Source organism: Eupeodes corollae, chromosome 3, assembly GCF_945859685.1.
Source record: "Eupeodes corollae chromosome 3, idEupCoro1.1, whole genome shotgun sequence".
NCBI lineage: Eukaryota > Metazoa > Arthropoda > Insecta > Diptera > Syrphidae > Eupeodes > Eupeodes corollae.
The window spans coordinates 89,941,897-89,967,847 of NC_079149.1; the positions used below are offsets into that span (position 1 = coordinate 89,941,897).

The window sequence follows — 25,951 nt, forward strand, 5'->3', positions numbered from 1 at the left end:
AAATGTGGAATTCCTTAGGAATTTAAACCAATGTGCACCGACATCTCCTTTCAAACACTCTCTCCCTCTCCTAATTCTCACATGAGTTTAGGTTGAAATACTGTATGGATCATAGTACTGTATTTATAATATTTTGTCTCAAAATAATGTATACCAAAATACTATATGTACAAAATACTGTATGATCAAAACACTGCATCTCAAAATTCTGTACTTCAAAATTTTGTATTTGAAAATACTGGATATTGTTTTTACATATTAAGATCAAGCAACATCGGCCGAGAACATAGCCGCTCCGCGGTCCGTAAAAGTGTACAGCAGAACCCGAGGCAGTCTATTCCTCCGTGCACAAGAACTCGGTTTTTTGCAGACTTCAATTTGGTGATTTTTGCGTCAGGACTTGAGCCTACATCCGTACAAGATCCAACCACTCCTTTTTTTGCTGACTGGGCTTAGAATCGTTTGGAAGAGCAGTCCAATTTTGGCCGAGAAATGAAAGTAAACGCCACGATTGACATTTTCATCATATACCCTCACTTATTGATAAACCATATATTACCATTTAAAACCGACGAAAAGTGTTCTTTCCACCTTTTGACTTGCTCATCCGTTTATTTCTTTCACCAGGTGTTACTTCGAGTTGTGTGCACCGGTCAGCTCTTTGGTTATTCTGTAAACGGTCCTGCTGTCGCACCTGTTTGCAGCGTCCTCTGCTTCGTGCACCAATGCGTTGATGTATTTACGCTTGTCGCGGCGCACACTGCGATACGAGGACTCCAGCCCGTTCTTTCTTTCTTTCCGACAGACTATCCTGTCAGCACCTGGAATGAAAACATTTTTCACAGAATTCCAATGGTGTTCGATGTCGTCGTGTACTGTGCTGCTGATTGTTCTCATTTCGTGTGACAGGTGGTTCCTAAATTGTTGACGGGTAGCGGTGTCCTTTACCCTGGCGATGTTGAATTTGGGGACTCTTGTTATTCCGTTGGATCTTTGAACTGTAGCTATACGAAATCTTAGGGTAGCTATCATTAAGTGGTGGAGACTGCTCCTAAAGCGTCGACTAATCGCAAAGTGGTCAATTTGGTTGGAAGACGCCTGCCTGTTCGTCGACACCCAGATTATTTTACGACTAAGTTTGTGTTCAAACATAGTGCCACCATTCACAAGGCAATTGGCGTTGTAGAAGTCTGTGAACCTCCTGGATCGTGACCAGAGTAGAGCAGTACAGTGTTACGTGTCAGTGACATGTATTTACCTGATACCAACCATCGCACTTCGCTTAACCCTAAGCTATCTATCCAATACCGCATAAACTCTCTCTCTAATTGGAGGAATCTGGCATTTTGCGGACCTTCGTTTCCTGCGTCCAGAAGCCTCACATTCCAGAAACTAATCTTTGTCCAAAATTAGTCAAAATTCGTCAACGAGTTTCCATTAATTATCTGAGTAGTAATTTTGGTTTCTTTAGCGGTATGTAGTTCAGTTACGAAGAGTGCTAATCTCCGTAACCTATCCTGAATAGTCAGCAGACTCCTCCCTTGCATTTTTTGCTAACTTATGTATATAGAGATACAAAAATCATTGCCCGTTGGCCACCACGAGGAGGTAAAGCAAGAACTTCGACATGGCAAGAAAGTTGCATTGCTGGCCTAAACCAAGTTTTAGGCAATCACCAACTACCCGATCTTCCATGCCGCAGGCTCTATTTGAAGTTTTGCAAACCATTGAATGTAATTCCTTTATGCTTTAGAATAATTTGAAACTCCGATTTTAGCAATACAAATGTGTTCAAACTCGTTTACTCTAAACAACTTAATTTGATAACTTTCTACTACAACGAATTCGTAATAAAGTCAACAATAACTTTTAGACGGTACCGTGTTAGAACCATTTAAGCATTAATGCTTTAGCGATGTTATGAGGAATTTTTGATAAAGAAATGAGATTTTGAAAATATTTGAACGTAATATTAAAGAAAGGGATTATTAGTTTCGAAAATCATCAAGAATTTTACTTTTAAAAAATTACTTAATAAATTTACCAAGCCCTTAAAAGCCTAATAAAAAGTTTTTTTTCCGAACTATAAAAGGTTATATCTTAAAAACCTGATAAGATAGATGAGTTTGGATTCGTACTAAGGCCAGTAAAAGTGTGATTTGGTTGTCAGCTACATATTCCTTATTGGCCAGTGTTTTCTGCCACTGAAGTTGTGTACTCCTCCATTATTCTCTTAAGTGCCGATATACATCAGGAAAACATTGTAAATCTTTTTTGCACATCACTGCGTCTTAACAGCATCAGAAACAGAATCATAAAACCTAAGAATCTAGGTCAATACAATAATAATTTCAAAAGAGGAGAAAAACAATTTTATATCCTTCGTTTAATGTGATTTTTAATCATCTTGGATTTTTTAGAAAATTTTCTCTCGAACCTTTTTTCTTTGCTTCTTGTCCGAATTTCGAATGTGAATTGAAAAATGCACACGTTTTGTTTTTATTTTCCATTTTGTTTTAATTTTGAAAAAAAAAAGAAAAAGGAAAACAGAATAATTGCGTGCGGTGTGCAGAAATACCGATTTAATATCTTTTCAAGATTGTCTGGGCTGAAAATTTATTATAATGGTTTTGGTGGAACATCTTGTAAATACAATTTTATTTTTATTATTTTTCGTTTGCTAAGTAGGTACTTAGTAGTTGTTTCCTGGCCATATTTTCTTTTTAGAAGAATGAATGGATATAAGGATGAAGCAATTGGTAATTTTTCATTTATAATTTTCGAGTTTGGGTCATTAGTCTATGTTATTGATAAGGATAATGGCAAGGAATGTTATTAAAAAATAAAATATCAAATAGCATATAACATATTTATTTGAATTGAACTTGAGTTTAATCAATTGAAGGACTTGAAGTTTTTGAAGATCTTAACTTCTTTGATAATCAATAATAAATATTGAATTAAAAGCGGTTTGTATATTGTAACTACCATGCACAGGGTTTTTGGTTTATTTTAAAATCGTATAAAATATTTTCAGAGTTAATTTAATTGTTTTAAGATTGAATAACGTTAAGAAATATTGATAACAAAAAAAAACTTATTTAAAAGTGAATCTTCGAACCCAAACAGTGCGTTTTTAAAAAAAAGTGTTCGCGAAGCCTCCGAGAAGGGATTGTATGTTTTGTAGCCAAGAGTCTTCCTCTATGTGGATGAACAAAATTTGCAGAAATGTGTTGTTTTAATGCGTCCTCGATTTGTTTAGAAATTGCACTCCTACAAACGTGCACAAGCTTTGAAATTGATTGTTAGGTTAGGTTATAATGGCTGTCCAAGATGAAAACGGACACACTTATGCCAGTTTAATGGCCCATTGTGATACCACATGAGGCTTCCTCCTAAGTTCAATGGAACCAGCTTGAGTCCCTTACGAAACGTGAGAAGTTGATTATACTGATATGATTTAGATCGTTAAAGAAGAATTCTCCTAATTAATTCTTGCGTTTTCGAGCTAGAGCAGGGCATGTGCAGAGAAGATGAAGAACCGTTTCTTAATCTTCCTCGTCCATGCAGCTTCTGCAAAAGTCATTTAAGAATACGCCTAGTCTCGTGGCGTGCTTTCCTATTAGACAGTGTCCGGTTATGACACCTATTATCGAGCTTATATGCGATCTGTTTAGAGAGAGCAAGCACCTTGAACGTTTTAAATCTAGTGTTGGCCAGATGTTTTTTGTGACTTGACACGTGGTGATGTTGTTCCACCTGGTCCTGCCCTCCTCACAGCGTCTTGCATTAGCAACAGTTTGCAAGTAGCGATTGGTATGCCAGTACTTGCCAAACGTGGTAGGATGGGCTGTACTGTACCGTTCCTGGCGAGTTCATCTGCCTTACAGTTACCTGGAATGTCTCTATGGCCCGGCACCCAGCAAAGTGAATATTAAACTGTTGCACCATCTCCATTGGAGATGATCGACAGTTATGGACTGTTATAGAGTTTGTAGAGACAGAGTCCAGAGATTTGATAGCGGCCTGGCTGTCAGAGAAAATACGGATATCAGATGTTGATATCACGTTTTCTTTGAGCCAAGACAAGACTTCTTTTATCGCCAAAAGTTCCGCCTGGAAAACGCTACAATGATTGGGAAGGAGGAATGAGAGACTTAATTTCAGTCGTACAGAGTACACACCTCCACCAACCCCTTCTTTTGTTTTTGACCCATTTGTGTAAAAATGGATTGACTCATCCTCCAAGAATGTCCTATTCTCCCAAAAAGATCTGGTAGGTAAAGAAATCTGGACGTTTCTGTCGAATTGTAGTTCGGCGATGGTGTAGTATGTGTGCTTTCGAATTGATTCTAAATACCTTAGAATTACGGAGTGGCCAATGCTGTTGTAAGTCCACTGCGACGAAGCTTTGAGGCGAACAGCAGAGCTTGCAGCTATTTGTTTGCTAAATATGTCAAGAGGAGTAAGGTAGACCAAGGTGTCCAGTGCCGCAGACGTGGCCGTGCGAAGCGATCCGCTTATATTTACATAGGCAGGCTGAACTTTGGACTTTATTTAACTTATCCCTGTTTATACCTTTCTCTAAAGCAACTCACCATATTGCCACACCGTACGTTAAAATCGGTCTGATTACCGATGTGTATAGCCAATGCGTGATTCTGGGTTGTAAACCTCATTTATTACCAATAGCTTTTTTGCAAGAAAAGAGAGCTACAGTAGCTTTTTTGACTCTTTCCTGTACGTTGCATTTCCAATTTAGTTTTTTGTCTAAGACAAGACCCAGGTATTTAGCCTCGTCTGTGAATTTTAATTCAATTCCTTTAATATAAGGAGGGTTGACAAATAGAATTTTGTATCTCCTCCAAAATAAGACCAGATCGGTTTTGAGTGGGTTAACAACCAGTCCACACCGATCAGCCCAAAGTATTAGTCTGTCCAAAGCATTTTGTAAGAGTTCTTTAAGGATATTAAGATGCTTTCCTGAAACTGCTATAGCAACGTCGTCCGCATAGGCTATCACTCTGAAACCATCCGCATCCAGACTAGTTAGGATTTCATTCACTACTAGGTTCCAGAGGAGAGGGGATAGAACACCACCTTGCGGTGCCCCTCTACTAACAAATCGTCTACTAGAAGAGTTGCCCAGTTTCGATTGTTGAAAAGAAAACGTTTTATTTTCGGATTAGTATACAAAACAAAAACTCCATTTACTTCTAGATTTCATTGAAGAATGGCTACAATTAAGATGTATAAAAATAAACTTCTAAAAATTTGATTTTTGAATAGTTGCCCAGAAAATGGTAATTTTATCACTTAATTTATGATATATGGTTGTCCTATAAGTGAAAATTTTTTTAGCGACTTCAATTAAATGTTTGTGATGTGATTCATATAATTTTGAAAAATCAGTTAACGTTTTTTTATAACTCAAAATACCTGAACAATATAATTATCAACTCGAATACTTTACGAACCAAACATTTTATGCGACGAAGAATAACATTTTTGACTTTTAACCCATTAAAGCCCGTATTTTTGTATGTTATAATTTTTGTATAATATTTGCTCATATAAACCAACTTTGTTCTGGTTTGAGACTTGCAATTTTTAGAAGCACATCTCTTACTTTTTTTGGCTGGTGTGGAGATATTCCAACGTTTTACAGGGACTGTTGGATTCACTCCAAATTTCGCAGACCCGGCCGTAACAACACCATTGTCTCTCCAACGAACGTACAAAATCTCAGCGTTTTGTTCCATTGCACTGGTGATGGTACCTCTTGGCTGCTTTTCAAACTCAGATCTACTAGGTTGTGAAGTTTTCTTTTGCAAAACAAGCTGCTGTTTTTGTTTTGAGGAAAGCTTTGGGTTTTTCTTATTTTTAGTGAGCTTAGAACTTTTTTTCTGCAAAACTTTTCCCAAATGATGATTTGGATATTCTATTTTCTCGAAAAGTTAAAGTAGCAGAGTAATTGTGTGCTCTCAAATAACAAAAATGCTTGGCCCGTAAAACAATTTGCCAAGAAAAATGCTGAAAGAAAGATCGCGAACACTGTTTGGTAATTCTGTGAGCATCTTCGTCAGAGGTGCGGCTGCTTTTCCAAGCAAAGATGCATGTATTGGATCAACCTTCTGTAATTTTCATTAATACATTCCAAAATTTATCAGGTACCCGTCGGGAGAATTTATACACCAGGCTTTGAATAGGAATCTGATTAGCTTACCTCTGATGAATTGCTTAATTGGATGCCTGCTGAAATACTTGATCATACTTGTCATACACTTTTAACGGTGTTGATTAGTTTACGCAGCTTCCACACCTTGTCGGAAGAATCCAAATCCGCATCATTGTCAACATCAGTTACATTTTTTTGAAACATGTATTTTTGTGTTTCGTCTCGTAAATGCTCCGATGTTGGTGTTTTGTTTTTATAGGCGTCATAATCTGGGAGCGAAAATTCGGTGCTTTCCGAGTTTTCAAAATCACCTTCTGCCCACGAGGAAGTCAGTCCCGTTTCCTTTTTCTCCATCCGAGTTTTCAACCATTTTTGACGTTGATTGCTCATCCTGAAATTCTGTTTGGATAATTTCATCCCTGCCACCGCAAAATGTTTTTCCGCTGGGGCTTGAAGTTGTTTTGCAGGTAAGTGTCGAATATCCTGGAACTCATCTTCATCGTTGCCGAACATGTCAGACTTCTTCGAACATCGGTGAAAACACAAGGCTCAGGAGGTTCAAATATCAACAGGAGCATTTCTCTCAGGTGCATCCGAAAATAAGATATCCAGTGCATCCTGCAGCGAAAATCCAGGTCTTCAACGGTTTATTGGATTTATACCCATAAATTCTCACCTAGTGATGCCATACGGCATCACTAATAAATGTAGTCTTCCCCACGACACAAAAACCAATATACTCGATGTTTTTATCTTGTGTTAGGTGAAATAATATATTTAGATAGTAAAATAATGAAAAAAAAAATACCGAGATGCAAGTTTTGGTTAGATACTTACTCAAGTGATTTTCGCAGAAGCTCTAGGTCCACACACTGTCCCATTTTTAAAATTAGCTTACACTTCACTGAATTACTTTCGAACTGTTTATGTTGAAAATGACACTACTTACTTACTCATCTGACAAGAAAATGACGGAATTAGATCAGCCGGGTCGAAAGAATTGGAAAGAATAACAGATATATTTCCATCATTGTCGGTCGCACGTCAGCCCCTTTTTGACATAAGAATCAATGTTTATATTGTAATGTCGGTATTAGATTTGTTTTACTTGCGACAGATGTTTCCAATGTGTCTCTCACACGTCGTTCTCAAACATTGGGCAAATCTGTGGCGTCGTTGTGCGGAATTTTGCTGAAAGATCTTGGCCTACAACCTTAGAAGATTAAATTGACGTAAGAACTGAACCACTTGACCACCAGAAGCGTCGTATGTTCGTGAATTGGGCTGAGCTACAACTTGAAAAAGATTCGGATTTTCATCGAACAATTATCTTCAGCGATAAGGGTCATTTCTGGCTGAATGACTTTGTTAGTAAAAACAGTATGTGGTATTGGTCAGGCAGCAATCCACACGTATATGCCATTAGTTATTTTTGCATCCCGAAAAAATTACGGTTTAGTGTGGTTTATACAACAGCGGCTTCATTGGGCCGTACTTCTTCCCTGATGATCCATACCGGCACATTACTGTGAATAGGGATCGCTACCATTCAATGATAATCGAATATTTTTGGCCCTAATTGATTGATATGGACTTGGAGGACATGTGGTTCCAACAGAACGGCGCGCGACGCCACAACCAACACAGCGCATGTCACTATGTAAAAAATTTCATTGATATCCAACACCGTTTTTGTTTATTTAAAAAAAAAACTTTTGTAGCGCTCTTAATGAAAAAACCGATATAATCAGGTATCAACTTCTTCTTACCCCGAAAGAAGAACCACAAGCAGTAGATGCACAAATAATTCTTGCAGGAATAAAAGGCCTTTGAGAAAAGATCTGACTCAATTTCAAACACTTGAAAGCCAAATATCAACAAAGGCTCAAACACTTCTACCCCTGTTCTCTCCTTTAAAGGAAGTAAAATGAAGTCAAGAACATCTACGGAATTTTGGACTTTGTAAACCACATTCATAAAACTAAATGTCCCATATCTAGTTTAAAAAAAAAGTTTTATTGTTACATGTTCAATGTTCATACCGTAAGTAAACAATTTAAAGTTCATGGAATTAATGTTTTTAATTTTCCAAACTCTATTTTTGATTACTAAAAATTTTGTTTTCAGATTTCATAAAATCAAAAAATGTTTCCTTTTAATTGGAATCATTCATTCATTATCCATTTTCGAATCCAAAAACAAGCATAAGTATTATTGTACATACCAATTGCTTTTGTATTATCCACTTAAAGTTATTGTAAAGAGGAAAAGAGATTCAGGATAGACTTGTACAATGTACATTTATGTACAATTATAAAGTATGTATGTTTTGGGATGCTCAATTTTTTTGTATTATTCGTACATCCTCTTTGGGAAAGAAATATTATTTAATCAGCAATAATCCCAACAAAGCCGATTTAAGTAAACTTCAATAATCTCAATTGCTTTCGACCATAACATTGAGCTGTAATCAATATCATATGGATAATAGAAAAAAAATATATGTTATTAAATGGCAGCTACACTTTCTAGATTATTTCGCAATCAAAGAAAAATATCAATCATATTTTTGAAGAACAAAATTAATCAAAATTTTCTTGTTAAAAGACACTCGTAAAAATCGGTACCGAGTAATGTGGCAGCAATAAAAGCTGCGCTTTGGTTCTTCCCAATTTCTGAAGTTTGTCTCGTACATTGAAAACGGCCTTGATGTAAATCGATATTCTAACAGTGTTGGAAAAAATAATACATACATACATACATACATATGTTTGTACAGCATTTGTGAACAACAATTTTGTTTTAAATATAATATTGGGAAATAATGATAAAAAATAGACTTCTGATTACTATGTTGCTTCCTCCTGGAAAAAAAGAAACAAAATTAGAGTGATACTCTTTTTGTATCGAGAAAGTAACTTAAGGGTAAAAGTATTTCTAATCCTTTGAGTATTTTGTAGTGACACCCTTATTATTAATAACTGCTTCCCCATCGAATTCACCAATTCGTCACATGTCTCTACGGGTATGGAGTATCATTCCCTTTGAATTTTCAACCACAAATCATCTTTCTTTTTGGTTTTACAATCTTCGATCCTTCGCAATAGGATGCCCCATTAGTGCTCTATTGGGCTTAGGCCGGGGGATTGCGATTCCATAACACTGATTTTTTTTATTGTAAGTATTTGTTAGGCAACTTAGCACGAACTCCAATTTGATTGGCTACTCCTCTTCAGTTAATGGAAGCATAACTAAATTGGAGATGTGGACATAATCTTTGATCCAAAATGTTGGACCTACATCAGTTGCTGAAAAGTACCCTCAAATCATTATATTCCCATCACTACCCGTGCTTCACTGTCTTCTTTGTGTATTTTAAAGTTAAACTCCTAGTCTTTTCTCACATACATTTTTTATTAAAAGTAAATAAATTGATCTTCGTTTCATCCGACCACAAAACGTTATTCTTATAAGATCGATATATGTAAGTGTTTGATTGCAAAGGGAAGTTTTTATACAATATTTTTCTTGGTTAAACAAAAATCCACTTTACAGGAAGACTTGCTTCTATAAGTGGGTTTCTTATTGTTCTAGCTGTCACTGATCCGTTTAATCCATTTTTAAATTCTCATAAAGAAAGAAATGGTTTCTTCTTACAGTCATATTCTTACCAATAGTGTACCAAAACCCGAAGAAGTTTATCTTTTTCATTTTTTAAAATTATAGATGACTTTAAAAATTTACTTCAGTATCGAATATAAAACATCTGAAAAATGTATAAATAAACTTAAAACTATTTGCATACGAACAAATCGATCCTTCCATTAGAACAGTTAAATCAGGTTGTTTTTATTATTTTTTCTAGACGAAATCATCATTGGCCTCAAAGTTTTTGCCGTTAAGTGAAAACAAAAATTTGATTAAAATGGTCAAAAAATATTGTGTATCGAAAATGATTAAGACACTTGTTTCTATTAATGTTTCCAAAACTGTTTAAACCAATTAGCACTAAGAATTTCATAAAAAAGCTTTTTTAATTTTTGCATAGATTCAGCATTATTTTGTCTTCTTTGTACCGTTAAAAGTCCAAAGGCGTTCAAAATTTGGTGCTTGATCTTTTTCGTTGAATAACATGTCGTTGACGTCGTGGTATTAAAATTATTATTGTTTTTATTTGACACATATCTATTAATTTTGGCTCATTGAACAACTCTTGTCAAATAATTTATAGTGTAAAATAAACATATTTTTAAAAACTTTTCGTATTAAAATTGCCCAAACGTTTCCAGTGGGGTTCAGTTTATGGAACCATCACCGTACCACCTTCAAAACTGCTACCATATCTATGCTGCTTTTCGGTTTGTTTGTCATGCCGAAGTTATTGGCAACCTCAATTTTGTCTCATTCGAAAAAATTGATACTTTTTAGCGAATGTCAATCCGTTCGCTTTTTGACGAGCTTTAAGTTTAGGCTTCGGAACGCTATTCACATATTCAATTTTTTAACATCTTTCAAAACTCGTTGCTGACACATTGATTTATCCCTAGCTTAATTTAGGTTTTTACTTGCACTTCGTCCATAATTTTAACTAAGTTTTAAGAAAATGTCTAATACAGATTTACTTCTTGAAAGAATGGCTAGATGTCTTTCTCTATTCTCGGTAATCAGCAACAAGACCGATCTTGTTCGGATAATGGCTTTCAGGAGGCATTTTATAAATTATGAAATCATAACGTGTTTTATATTTATAACTAACAAACTTTTTTTATCTGAAGACTTTCTTATTTTTGGTCCTTTTTAATAACGATTCTTAAATACAATCACCTGGCCTTATACGTTTTTTGTACCGCAATAAAGATTAATAAATGATTGTTAGAAAAACGGTACACGAGAGAGAAATTTAGTTTAACCGATATCAAAATATAAGATCAAAGAAAAGGGTATGCATTCCTTGATAGTAATTTTTCATAAAAACAGACGGAACTGCAGTGGTTTTTGTTTTTCCTTATCATTATTTTATTTTATTCTTTTGTGCTTCAAGTTTAGCTCTTCTCTTCACTTTTGTATGTGTTCTTTCCATTTAAGGTATTTGGCAAAATTGGAGTAAAGCACTTCTGTACTGTTTTTAGAAATGTTTTATTAATTTTGATACCCAATTATAATATGGCACCAATGTTGTATATATCAGCAAAGGCAACAATGATAGCGTTGATATCCACTGGGATGTATATAAACGATACAAGGTTTATCCTTGCACACCTCCTTGCGGTACACCGACTTCGATTTCCTGTAGTTTCGAACAGAGTAACTAAATAGCCGGTTTGTGAAGTAAGATTTCAGTATTTCGTAGTACTGCCTGAGATGGTTAATATGCTGTTTGTACTCTATTCCAAAGTGCAAGACTTTGTCGTAAGGCTAAAGTAACATCTAAGAATATGGCCGAGCGTACTATTGTTTTTTTTTTCAAGTGGAATTGGTCTATCGTAAAATGTTTGTTTCTTAGTCGAAAAAGATGGTTCGGAATTATACTTCTCTATGATTTTTTTTAGCCTTTTCAGTGGAAGTTTTGAAAACTTTTGCCATGATTGTTATATCTAGCGTTTATAATAAATTGGCGTAATTTGATAACTTATATTTTTTAATTTTTGAAAAGCTATTTAAATAGAAAGTAAATTTTTACCAAGTTTTAGTATTGTTTTTTTTAGAGTTTTATTTTTTGTAAAAAACTGTCAATTCGTTTTTTTTCAAAATTTTATCTAATGTTGAAAACAATATTTCTTAAAAGATAAAATTAGTTTGAAGCCAATATTTTAAATTTTTGAAAAGATAATTGAGTCGAAAATCATTTTTTACCACCTTTTATTAATTTTTTTCTATTTTTAATTTTTTGTAAAAAGACTGCCAATTCGATTTTTTTCAAAATGTTACTGAATGTTGACAACAATATTTTTTGAAAGATAAAAGTTAATTAAAGCTAATATCTCAAAGTTTTGAAAAGATATTTTAGTCGAAAATCAATTTTTAACAACTTTTATTAATTATTTTTTAGGTTTTTATTTTTTGTAAAAAACCGTCAATTCGATTGTTCTCAAAATTTTACTGAATGTTAAAAACAATATTTCTTATAAGATAAAAAAAGTTTGAAGCCTAAATTTCAAGCTTTTGAAAAGATATTTTAATCGATATTCAATTTTTACCAACTTTGAGTAATGTTTTTTTAGATTTTTATTTTTTATAAAAAAAACTGTCAATTCGATTTTTCTCAAAATTTTATCAGATGTCAAAAACATTATTCATCGTTGCACAAAATTATTTTTTTGATAAAAATAAAAATCTAAAACAACAATACTATAATTTGGTCAAAATTTAGTTTCGACTCAAATATTTTTTTCAAAAATTAAAAATATTGGCTTTATTATTATTATTTTATCTCACAAGAAATATTGTTTTGATATTAAGTATTTTTTTAAAATTGATGTTCTGTTTTCGATATCTCTCAAATTCATTCAATTTGTATTTGTTTATATAAGAATTAAAAACTTTTAAGAGAAGCTAGTAAAATTGGTAAACATTGGTTAACGATTAAAAATTAGATTTTGAAATAAAAATTAAATAATTTTTTTAGATTAATTCAACTGACAACTTTGTAACACAACATGAAAACCTACAAACTTTTAAGCAAGTTAAATAAACAGACGGGATTTGAATTTATCAGCATCCCATCCTTTTTTTCTTTTTCTCGTTCTCGATAGTTGGAGTGCTTGTTATAACAAGTGTTTGAGATCTAAGGTTTATAAAACTTGTAAGTTTATTTCTGAAGTCATTCCAGTTTGTTCTCTTATTCACGACTATTTGTTTCTTTTATTTCCGCTTTACTTAGTGATAAAAGTACAGCAGTATTATTTGACGATAAATTGCAATTACCATCGACACTTATATGATTTCTTTTAATACCTCTAACTAGGTAAAAGTCTATTAGGTCTTAAATTTTGTTAAAATCACATGACTAATATGTTATAAAACAGAAAGAATAAAATTCACAATTTTATTTGCAGCCTGCTTGATAAAGCCGTCCTACCTTTGTCGATATAACACTAGATCGGCAAACTAAAAACATGACACTTTAAATGGCAGCTGAGTGTCAAATGCCAAATTAAAGCCAAGAAATAAATGACCATTTACGAGCTAGCAAAAAGACGTTTTGACAAAGAAATCTACGAGTATTTACAATCCATTAAATTACCCATCTATTAATTGTAATAAATGTCATTTTGATTAAAACTTCGAGTTTTGTTGTGATATATGAATATAAATCCAAGAAAGATACATGTTTAATACGAATTCATTAATTTGCTCTCAAGAAAATATAAGGCAAGAAGTTTGTAAATATTTTATTATCATAACCAACCATAGATTGAGGTTTCATAAATATTTAAAGTATCTGCTGAAAGAATAATAAAGATGAACGTAACTTTTACTAATTTATCACACGAGCAACATATCTGACATTCACTCCCTCCCTCAACTTCTATATTTCTATTTACTTAAATTCAAGTTCATCATCAGAGATCAACCATAAAGACAGCCTACTCTTCACCTTTTTCTCAATCAATAAAAATCAATTTATCACCATGAGTCATTTTATCTAATCCAACAACAAGACCAAAAAACAAAAAACACACAAGATTTTCCTCAGACAATCCGGATTCCAAAGGACCAAAGGACGAACTTTTGGAAATTATTAAATGGAATTCATTGAATAATTTGCTCGCTTCCACTAAATTTCCATTGATAAATGACACCAATGCAATTAGCTTAAAAACAAGGTATTAGTTTTCTTATCCTCTTTGTATACCTTTTGTTGTTGCTTTGTTTGTAAGAGGTATTGTGTATATAAGTTATAAGCACTATCTCTAAGGGTCCAGTGTGAGGATGGATATTAAGCTAGTATTTCAGAATCCTCAGGAGATATCCTTCTCATGTCTATAGCCAGTGTCTCGCGCGCTATATCATTCAGAGTAGATGTCTGGAGGGTGTGTTGGGTTCGGCTTGGGAGTCTTGGGTAATGGGACCACCTTCTCTGTTCAGAATTTCAAATGAGACTTCATCTCTGTGGATTTGTTGATGTTGTTGACACAAAGTGTACGAGTATCTCTCGGTTCTAGAAGATATATTGTAGTCTGGGAGGTAAGGTTTATATTTCGGGAAATATTAGATAACGTCAGCTAGTTCTACATTTCAAAAGAAACGATGAACATAAGTGTGAACCACACAAAATACCATAAGATAGACGCAACAGTCCGTAGCTCTCATACAGTCTTTTGTGTAATTCATTTCAGGGATAGAGGGGACCTACAGTTTTGTTCATCCGGAATCCAAGAGGCTAATTTAAGAAAGCACTCTTCATGATAAGACTTACTCTTGGAGGATTTGTCAATCCCCGCAAGATACTCGTGAAAAAACTTTTGGGTGGTACAACGGTTGAACCCAAGACCTCTGGCATGACAATTCTGTACAGGTACTACGGACGAAGTGCTCTATGATAAGATACATTTTCATAATTCGCGTTAAGCAATGTATTTTGAATTGGCAAATCTTACCCAACAGAAATGTTAACACAATTTGAAATTCCAGACTGTCAAACCCTAGTTTATATAAAATACCCATTGAAACTGTTATTTTTGCCTAGATTTTAATAAGTCATGTTTTTTTTCTTTTTAATATCTCAAAGTTCCAAAATCAATAAGACGGATTAATCCTTTTACTATGAATTTTTCATTAAATTTTCGATGTAGGATAACTTATATATATTTAAAACACTACCTGCCAATCTTTAACTCAGGTTCTATTGTTTCCGTACAACGAAGGACGAAACATTATTAGCCTTTGGCTTGACAGTGATTTACTATCTATAGGTATAATCTTAAGCCTGCCACCATATACCATTCACACCAAAAATAGTGCGCTGGGCAATAAAATACACTTCGTAAACACCAAAGTTTGGTGCTCAACGCCTCGGCTCCTGGCGCATTGATTACCAACTACGGCAATGTTGAAGAGTTTTCTGTTGGTGGCAGTTTTGTTCAAATTTTGTTCAAACGGTATACTATACATTACAATGCACACCTCCACATACTATAGTATACACCTTCAGTCCAATTGAAGAAGAGATTGGGTTATTTGTTTTGTTTTATAAGGACAAAAAGACAATATAAAATATATAATATTCTTAGTTATGGAGAAAGATACCGACGACGATGTGACGACGACGTGTTTATGATTTATATTTGACCTGAATTGAATAGAATCCAAAATACCATCAGAAAAGTAATTTTCAAAAATTACATTTTGAATTATTCGTCTGTAAAATTTGATACCTTTGACACGATATAAACATTTTGTTGCTGGTATTGCGGAGTATATGAATTTAAATGCAGTTAAATTAAAAGTTGTTTTCAAGACATTTTCACATTCTCTGCAAAACAAAGTTTGTTTGCAAATTTTAAATGACATTTAATTTTTCAAAAAAAGTTAAGATTTTTGAAAATTCTTTTATGAAAATCTTCAGATCGTTTTTTTTTTTAAATTAATGTTAACATATAAAATTGTTCAGTTTAAGTTTAAAAATATTTATTATATTAAGTATTGTAATTGGTCCGATTTGTCGAATTGAACATTTGACATTTCTCGACGTTTCAAGGTTCCCAGAGTCTAAATGAAAGATTTTTAGGAAGATGTATAGGGATGCGTTTGTATATAGCTCAAGAACCAGAACAGATATCGAGTTAAAATACATTTTGTTGTACAGATAATAAGGGAGAAAGGTGCAGAAAGGAGTCTCAAAAGAATTGAGTGGGTGGTTTTTTACCATAGCAATTAAAAAAAAGTGAACATTTTGGTTAAACCTAAATATCTCCGAAACAATAATGCTTGAAACTTGAATTAAATTTTGTATTAAATATTGTAACGTAATACTAAACAAATATATTTTGGGAAAAAAATCGAATTAACGGTTTTTTTATAAATCAAGAACACTGAAAAAAATTGTCATTTCGAAAATTTTACGAATAAAAAATAATTTATGTTAACAAACAATTTTGTGCAACGAAAAATAACGTTTTCAATATCTGGTAAAATTGTGAGAAAAAACCAATTGACAGTTTTCTTACAAAAAATAAAAACCTAAAAAATATTACTTAAAGTTGGTAAAAATTGCTTTTCGACTCAAATATCTTTTCAAAAATTTGAGATTATGTCCTTCATCTTCATCCAAAAAATATTGTTTTCAACATTCGTTAAAATTTTGAGAAAAATCGAATTGACAGTTTTCTTACTTACTTACGATTGCGCTACAGTCCGCTACAGCCGACCTGGCCCTAAACCAACATGAGTCTCCAGCCAGCTCGGTCCCTAGGTAGCTATCTTCAGTTTCACACGCCAAGTTGCTTAAGGGGTACACCCACCTGCGTGTGCCACCTGAGTCGCGGTCTTCCTCTATACTTCGCCGCCGTCCCTCGGGAAGACCTTCCGGGCTTGAGCGTTGATGTCCATTCGCTGTAACTGACCTAGCCATCTAAGCCTCATCCTTCTTTGACAGGTTCCATGCCTCAGCGTTATAAATTAGAACTGGGATGATGAGTGTCTTATAGTTATAGATGGTGATTTTAGATGCTCTAGAGATTGCCTTCTAAGACCAAAGAAGCAGCGATTTCCATGAGTTAATCTTCGTTTGATTTCAGCGCTGGTGTCGCTGTCTGTGTTTAAGGCGGTGCCTAGGTAGACAAAGTCCTTAACTACCTCGAAGTTATAGCTGTCCATGGTGATGTTTTGTCCAAGACGTCGTTGTTCAGTGTCCTTTTTTGATGACAGCATATACTTGGTGGTACCCGTGGCATGATGGTTAGTGCGTTGGACTGTCATGCTAGAGGTCTTGGGTTCGATCCCTGCCTATGCCATCTAAAGTCTTTTCACGGGTACTGCCTCTTGCGAGGAATTGACAAATTCTCCAAGAGTAACTATTGTCATGAAAAAGTGCTTTCTCAAAATTAGCCGTTCGGAGTCGGCATATTAACTGTAGGTCCCCTCCATTCCTGACAACATTACTCGCACACAGGAATGGTTGAGAGTTGTAAGTCACTAGGCCTTGGTTCTCAACGGACTGTCGCGCCACCCAATTTTTTTTTTTTTATATACTTGGTCTTGCCGTCATTGAACACTAAACACATCTTCTTCGCTTCCGTCGCAATGCTCAAAAACGCTCCACTGACATCACGCTGTGATCTTCCAATTATGTCAATATCATCTGCGTATTCGAGTAATTGGATGGACCTTTGGAAGATTGTGTCTCTAGTGTTGACGGTTGAGTTTTGCACAATTCTTTCCAGAACGATGTTGAAGATGTAGCATGACAGTGCATCGCCTCATCTAAACCATTTTTGACATCAAATGCATCAATAAGATCTTTGATAGAGCAGCGTGCATTCTCCATCGTCATTCTGCACAAACGGATAAGTTTGACAGGGATGCCTAAGCTGGACATAGCTCTGTAGAGCTCTTCCCTATGGATGCTGTCATACGTGGCTTTAAAATCGATAAAGAGATGGTGGGTATCGATTTGAAGCTATAGGGTTTTTTCCAAGATCTGCCGTAGTGTGAATATTTGGTCGATAGTGGACTTCCCTGGTCTGAAGCCACACTGATAAGGACCTATCAGGTTGTTCATGAACGGCTTCAGACCTTCACATAATACGACAGCGAGGATCTTGTATGCAATGTTAAGGAGACTGATGCCTCTCTAGTTGGGTCTCCTTTTTTATTTTTCGGGCAAACTATGCTGAGATTCCACTCATCGGGCATGCTTTCTTCTGACCATGTTTTTCCAGATGAGCTGGTGTATGCTCCCTACCAAGTCATCGCCTGCTGCTCTTAATAATTCGGCAGCGATGCCGTCAGTTCCAGCAGCTTCTTCGAGGGCGAAATTTTTTGAATTCTGTTCGTCATCGCCGTTATATAATTTGGAGAATTGGTCTTTCCATATTCTTAACATAGACTCCGGTTTCACTACGATGTTCCCCTGATCGTCCTTACAGGGTTTAATTAGTGTCTCGTAGCCTTGCGAGGTTTTTTTACCTTTTGGTTCAAATAAACGCACCTCATTCCTGTTGTGACATCACTCTATCTAATATCTCTCCGCTTCTCATGCTGTTTTTTTTCATCTCAAAATCCTTTGTTCCTCTGTCCTCTTTTGCTCGTAGAGCTCGCGAGCTGCTCTGGTTCTTTTGTGCAGCGCCCTTGATAGTTTTCTTACAAAAAATAAAAACCTAAAAAAAATTCAATAAAAGTAAATAAAAATTGATTTTTGATTTAAATATCTTTTCAAAGCTTAGAGATATTTGCTTCATTTAAATTTTGAGAATAATCGATTTGACGGTTTTTTACAAAAAATAAAAACCTAAACAAATTAATTCTAAAAGTTGGTAAAAATTTACTTTCGTTTCAAATATCTTTTCAAAATTTAAAAAAATTAGCTTCAACCTAATTTTATCTCTCAGAAAATATCCAATAGTCAGTTTTTTTATACAAAATTAAAATCTACAAAAAATAGTACGCAAAATTGGTAAAAATTGATGTTCGGTCCTCGATATCTCGTGAATAATAGAAGATATTGACTTCATCCCAGCCTCTTTTTTCTATAAAATCGATCTTTTGTGAGCCAAAATCCCAAATCCTATTGTCTTGGTGATTTGGTTTTGTGGAAAGAGTTAAATAACCGATGTTACAAATGGAAACGATTTAAGAACTAAAGGCAAATATCGGAAATATCTCGGAAAGTTGGAGTGACTTCCAAGACAGCTAAAGCAGTCACTTTAACTAACCACAAAAGTTGTTCTCGACAATAATTAAAAGCTTATGTTTGTTTAGTCATTTTTTCTATTTTATTTAAATGCATCTTTGGGCTAAAGGAAAAAGGTCTTAAGTCAAAAAATTGCATTATCTAGAATAAATGTGGTATTAATCTAGTCTTTAGACCATAAGACCGGCAAATTCATATTTGTTTTGATATAAACGTTTTAATTTCATTTAGTCTGTGGTACCTGTCTCTGATTTAAGTCCTTTTTGCCCAATGTCAAAGATATATGAACTTGACAACATTTTGGACTAAAATCTGCAGATAATTCATCTGAAGTTAAGGAACAGACCAAATATTAACTCTTTGTTCCCTGATTTGACACATACGAGTACTTTGAAACCTCAAAAAATTTTAAATTTTAAACACCTTTTTCAAGTTCGAATCATATTTTTCCCCGGATAAAGTCTGAAAACATGAAATATTTTAAAACTTTTTTCAATCATTTTTAAGAATAAAGAATTCAAAGATGGTAAGTTCCTCAGTCTACTTTTATTCATGGACTTTTCTCTTTTTATCTTTAAGTTTCAAAAGTTTAAAATTCCTTTGAATTACCACAGAAAATCATACAAATTTAGCTCAAACAATTTATTATAAACAAAACTTTAATAAAAGGTTTTAAAATATTAAATTTTTCAACATCAATTGGCTCCTTCCAAAGAAAGTTTTTGATATTATTTTTTCAACATGAAAAAAAAAACATTACATCTTTATTTGGCATTTTACTACAACACAAATTATTATAGAAAATTCCTATAGCATCCTTCAACCTTGACCTTATATCTTGCTTGCAGTTGCGACTGCAATAAGGGAATTTAGTTTGCTCTAATTTAGAATTTTGTTGGTTGGTTTCTGTTTTATTTTTGTTATTCCTTTGATTTTTCTTTGAAAGTTAGCTTAAAGAAAATTTCATAGAGAAATAACACAAAAATAAAAGAAAAGACCATAATGGAAGTTGGTTATAAGGACAGAGTTTCTATTGGGAAATCAATAAACAGAGTAACTTGTGTCTGAAGGATGCATTTTGCTTGTTTTCAAAAATGCCTATACAACAGTATCTGTGTACCTTTTTTTATAAATTAACATCATTATTTTCAGGACCTAGTTTATAGGAGTTCTTCGAAAACATCGACAAAAAAAAGGAAAAATAAAGTTCCACACAAAACGATTGTACTACTTTCTAGCTCACTTGTTTTCTTTTTTTTCAATAATTGTTTTTTTTTTTATTTCTAGAAAACCGTGCTGGTCCGTCGAATCTTGGCAACGTAATAAGTCAAATTCTACTTTGTAAACAAATAACACCCGATTTCAATCAGGAAGAATTGTGCAGTATAACGAAGGACTCACAGGAAATTGCTATGCTTCTGGCAGAAATGCAAGAATATATGCCTCAGCATGAAACGTATCTGGGTAAGTTTTTTAATGTGTTTGTTTCATTTTCAGAAAGTTGTTTTTCCTTAGTGTTTTGGATACCTCTTTATATAGTAACATTTTGTAAAGGTTGAAAAGAAGTTTGACTTTGTGTGTTTTGTTAGAAAACACATTGAAATTATTTTTTACAATTCATTGTTGGCAAACTTTTGTTAATTTATTATGTAGATTAAAAATAAGGATACAAAACAAACCTTGAAAATGTTTTTTTTTTCAGTCTTGTGGTTTTCAACTTGGCAATACTTTTTTCGGAGTAAGTTATTTTAACAGTTGTCACGTGGTTAATGCTAGAGACTTGCCTATAAAGACAAGCCCAAGACGATTAAAGTTTTGCAAGAGAATTATTGGAGAGATATTACTCACATAGGGCTCAAAGTGGAATCATTATGAGTGTCGAAAATTGGAACTATTTATTCGAATTGAAATTTATTTGACAACTCTTCGTCTACCACTTGCCCGAAATTTTTCTAAAAACATAATTCCATATTGAAATTCTTTGTAATAACATTAAATTGTACGCCCTATATTACTCCTTAAAAACCACACGTCTAAAAAACACCCTTTACAAAGAATAATTTAAAGCTTAGCCCCTAAAATGTTAATACCAACATCGTTTGGTATGCTCTACAAATACGTCCAGTATCCGTGGTGTAGTAGGTATTCCGTAGGAGGCCCTCTTCCACAACTGCCCATCCCTCGGCATTGATTTAAAATATTTTCCACAATCTAAGTCGTTGGACTTTTATTCTTTTAACCAGGTTCGTCGTTGTATCTTCTTCTCCACTCTTCATCTGTGCAGAAAGAACATAACGCATTTTTCTCTTTGATCATCATAAGATGTTCTCAGCGCCAGCGCCGCAAATAAGAACCAGGATGATAAATGTGTTGTTTAGGGTGACTTTAGTTGTTCGATGGAGAAACTAGTCAATTTCTTTTTAAGTCCGAAGAATCAGCGCTTTGCAAGAGTTATTTTCCGTTTGATTCCAGCGCTGCGCTGGTAGACAAATTTCTCAACTACCTCCAAGATAGAGTGGTCAATCGTGACGTTTAGTCCAACACGTCGTCGTTTAAAGTCTTTTTTTATGACAGCATGTACTTACTTGGTCTTGCCGTCATTGAACATTTAACCCGTCTTTTTCGCTTCCGTCGACATGTTTAAAAAGGTGCCACTACCATCACACTCTGACCTTAAACCTATATCAATACAGTGTTATCTGCGTAACCGGGTAATAAAACGGACCTTTCGAAGATGTGTCTGTAGTCCTGACAGTTGAGTTTTGCACAATTCTTTCTTGAACGATATTGAAGAAGTCGCATGAGAGTGCATTTCCTTGTCTAAACTAATACTTATTTGACATCAAAACCATCGACCTTGATATAGCATTGGTCATTCTCTATCGTCATTCTACACAAATGGACAAGATCAATAAAGAGTTGGTCGTGATGGCGATGGGTATCAATTTGAAGAATTGGTGGACTTTCTTGTTCTGAAGACACAGTGATATGGACCTATCAGGTTATTAACGAACGGCTTTAGAAGTTCATATAATACCTGCAGAAATGATCTTATATGCCATGTTTGAAAGACTAATGCCTTTTGTTGGTGCTGTTTATGAGGGTATCTTTCTAGAGTATTGCTAAGATTTCACTCATCGAGCATTCTTTCTTCCAAGGATATTTTTCCAATAAGGTTGCACATAGAAATCATTGCATGCTGCTTTGAATATTTTAGCAGCTATACCTACAGCTCCAGCAACTTTGTTGCCTTTCAAATTCAATATAACATTCTTCACTGTCATTGTCGGGAAGAGGGAATAAGCTGAATGGTGTTACCTCCATTGAAGCGCAATTCGATTCTTTATCGCTTAAATTTAGTTTCGAGAAGCGATTTTTCCATAATTTTTACAATAGACTGCGGTTCTACTTCGATGTTTACTTGATCGTTTATTTGATCGGTTCGCGGTTAGTACGCATGGAATGTTTATTTTTACCTTGGAAAAATTTACGAACCTTACACTTGTTGCGACATCCCTCTATCTCCTCGATCGAGAGCTAATCATGCTCTCTTTTTTCCTACTAAGAGCTTGTGAGCAGCTCCAGTTATTTTGACGATTAACGCTTGACGACACCCACAGTCAAAATCAGAGGTATGGTAACTTTGTGAAACCTAGCACTTCAGAGACGTTATTTCTAATGACTTTAGGCAATGTTGCCACTTGTTTTCAGTGATTCATGCCGGCAGAACAAGATTTCTTAAGAAGTTGTTAGAGACCTGATCTGAAAAGGACATTGCAAACTTTTGCGATTGTAGCAATTCAAACGTTAAAGCTTCTCACAGTACTTCCTTTAGCTATTGACTTAACTAAGTATAAGTACAAAATGTTGTTGTTGTTTTTGAGGTACAAAGCCAATGCATTTTTATTGGAAACACCTCACCAACCGTAAAATCCTTTGAGAGTTATTGAATATTTTTTTCCTAATACATACACTGAGAGACCTCCTCCAAAACGCACTCAATATGCTCACTAGATGGGCTGATCACTGCGGACTTAGTATTAATCCTCGTCCTTTTTACACAGAAATTCAAGACCCCAGTAATTGTACCTCCTTCAATAAAAGGTATACTACTAATTTTTACCAATGAAGTCAAATATCTTAATCTGATATTGGACAGAAAATTAAGTTGGAAATCTAATGATCAGGAAAGAGTTAAAAAAGCTACAGTCCCTCCCTTTGCAAAAAAGCTATGGCAAGGAAATGGGGTTTTCAACCTATCATAACCTACTGGCCATGCAAATCGGTCATACTTATGTACGGGGTTGCAGTATGGTGGACTGCACTGGAGAAAGTCACATACTACGACAATCTCAGCAGAGTCCAACGCACTCCATGTCTCTGCATAAGCGGGGCATTGAGAACCATACCCTCAGTAGCGTTAGACACGCTCCTCCATCTGACAACCCTCGACATCTTCAGTAAACAAGAGGAAGCGAGTACAGCTATAAGACTCAACGCCTCATCTCAATGGACCAACAACAATGTGGGGCACTCCATCATTTTGAACCTTTTTAGTTCTATACCAAAGCAAGTAGACTACACTATTCCTAAAGCCCAATTTGGAAAAAACGTCCATGTATCTATTCCATCCAGAGATGAATGGGAAGACAAAAAATTCCTTGATAACAAAAGTATTCACTTCTATACAGATGGATCCAAGACAAATGAGGAAGTTGGTAGTGGTGTGTACTCCGAAAAGCTTAATCCAAGCATCTCATTCCGCCTTCTAATCATTGTAGCGTCTTCCAAGCGGCTAAGAAAAAACGAGATATCTACTTCTGATATCCGCATTTTCTCTGACAGTCAGCCTGCTATTAAATCTCTTGATATCGATCGTCTCTTATGGAAATGACGCAGCAATTTAACCTTCACCTATGTTGGGTGCCGGGCAACAGAGACATCACGAGAAATTGTAGAGCCGATGAACACGCTAAAAATGGAATCGCCATGCCTATTTCACCTGAAAGGGAGGAGTAAAGTATACCGATAGCTACATGTAAACTTATTCTAAAAGAAAGAGCGTTTGTGATAGCAAACTCTAGGTGGCACAATTTACCAACATGCGCAGCCACAAAATTCATACGGCCTTCACTCTAAATACTTGTTATCTCAAAGCAGACTTCATATTAGCTCCCTAATAGGTGTCCTTACGGGACACTGTCTTATAGGCAGACACGCAATACGACTTGGTGTAGCCTCAAATGACATCTTGAGGAGCTGTATGGACGAAGAAGAAGAGGAAAGAATCTCTCACCTCTTCTGCACTTGCCCTGCTCTTTCACTCAAACGCAAACTTCATCTGGGGGACTACTCTTTTGATAATCCCAGTGAACTAGCTAAAAAGCATATCAAATATCTTCTTCGCTTTATAAAAAGCTCAAAATGGTTCGACTAGTAAGAAATAATTTTCTAGATTCATGTGGTATCACAATGGGCCTTTTCTTTTGGCCTAAGTGTGTGGATTCTAAATCCGCAGCCACGTTAACCTAACATAACCTAACCTATTGAATATTTTTAAGGTATTGAAGATCTTTGGTTAAGATTTTTGAGATTTTCTTAACAGTTTTACAAGAAGTATGTCCATGGCAAACTATTTAGTTAACTCATACCTTATGACAGAGTCCGTGAAGTTAGCCCCCCTTTTTTTGATTTTCCAATTTTGGAAAGTTGTTCCAGGTTGTTCCCGGTTTGTTCCGCATTGTTCCAAAGTTATTTTTGAAAAATACCGAAAAATGGGGGTTTTAGACCCCAATAACTGTTTTTGACCTAGCCCCCCTTTTTCGAAAATCGTTTTTTTGAAAATTGTTCCAGGTTGTTCTAGTTATTCTGAACATTGTTCCAAATTTTTGGACCTCTATGATCAAAATTTTAAAAGTTATGGGCAAAATCTGAAAAAAATTCTAGGCCCCCCTTTTTCGCAATTCCAACTTTTTTTATTTTTTTTAGATTCTAAAAAGTGTTCTAACCATTGTTCCAAAAAATGAGAGTCGTAAAATGTATATTGCCTCCATTTTTTTTTTTCAAAAATGCAATATACATCTCCCAATTTTTTTGTTTTTTTTTAAGCCTACATTTTAATAAAACGTGATTAAGCACATGCACATCAACAAAAACTTGGCTTTTAACCTATTATTTACGCTGATGATCGATCTTTCAAAAAAATCTCTATTTTGTAAGAAATATTTTAGCCTCCCCGTTTCAAAAATCAAAATTTAAAAAAGTGTTCCAAGTCAAACAATACTTCTCCCAGCTCGTATCCAAATTTCGTCCAAAACCATAAGCAAATAACGCTGAAGGCGCACAAAAAAGAAACAAATAATATTTACCCTCCTGAGTGCCCCCCTCGAAAAATTTTAAAATTTTAAGCCAAAGCTGTATTCTTTCAGCAAAGAACAAAATGTTTTTAAGATTCCAACTCAATTAAATTAAAAATTAATATGCCTACATTCAAAAAAACATCCCCAACCCCCCCCCCCCCTTTACAAACTCCCACACTTAAACAATATTTTTATATCCTTAATCACTCACATCCAATTGTTCCAAAGTTTCATTCAAATATGTTCAAAAATGAAGAGTTGAAGCCAAAAAAACACTTTAAGTCGAAAAATCATGTTATCCTTGTTCTGGCCCCCCTTTTAAGAAATTCAAAATTCCAAAACTTGTTCCCAATTGTTCCGGGGCTTTTTTAAATTTTTCCAGAGATTCATTTCTTAATATTGATTTTTAGTATGAAAAATTTACAAAAAATGCACTAAATTCCAGTCGGCTTATGAGGTAGGGTACCCTACGGTCGCCTCCTGGACTATAAGAATCTCGTTAACAAAACTATTTCATCATATGCAAAATATTGTTGGTAATTTAAATTTTGTTAAGAATAG

The 25,951-nt window shown here is 34.6% G+C and overlaps 1 protein-coding gene across 2 annotated transcripts in view; it reads left to right on the plus strand.

Moving 5' to 3' along the window:
* The window catches only part of LOC129951502 (uncharacterized), a 227,404-nt gene that overhangs the window by 143,336 nt on the left and 58,117 nt on the right, over positions 1-25,951 (plus strand). For both annotated transcript variants that reach the window (XM_056063690.1, XM_056063691.1), the window contains exon 5: positions 20,319-20,495. In XM_056063690.1, the coding sequence (XP_055919665.1) occupies positions 20,319-20,495 (177 nt within the window). The remainder of the gene's footprint in view (positions 1-20,318; positions 20,496-25,951) is intronic.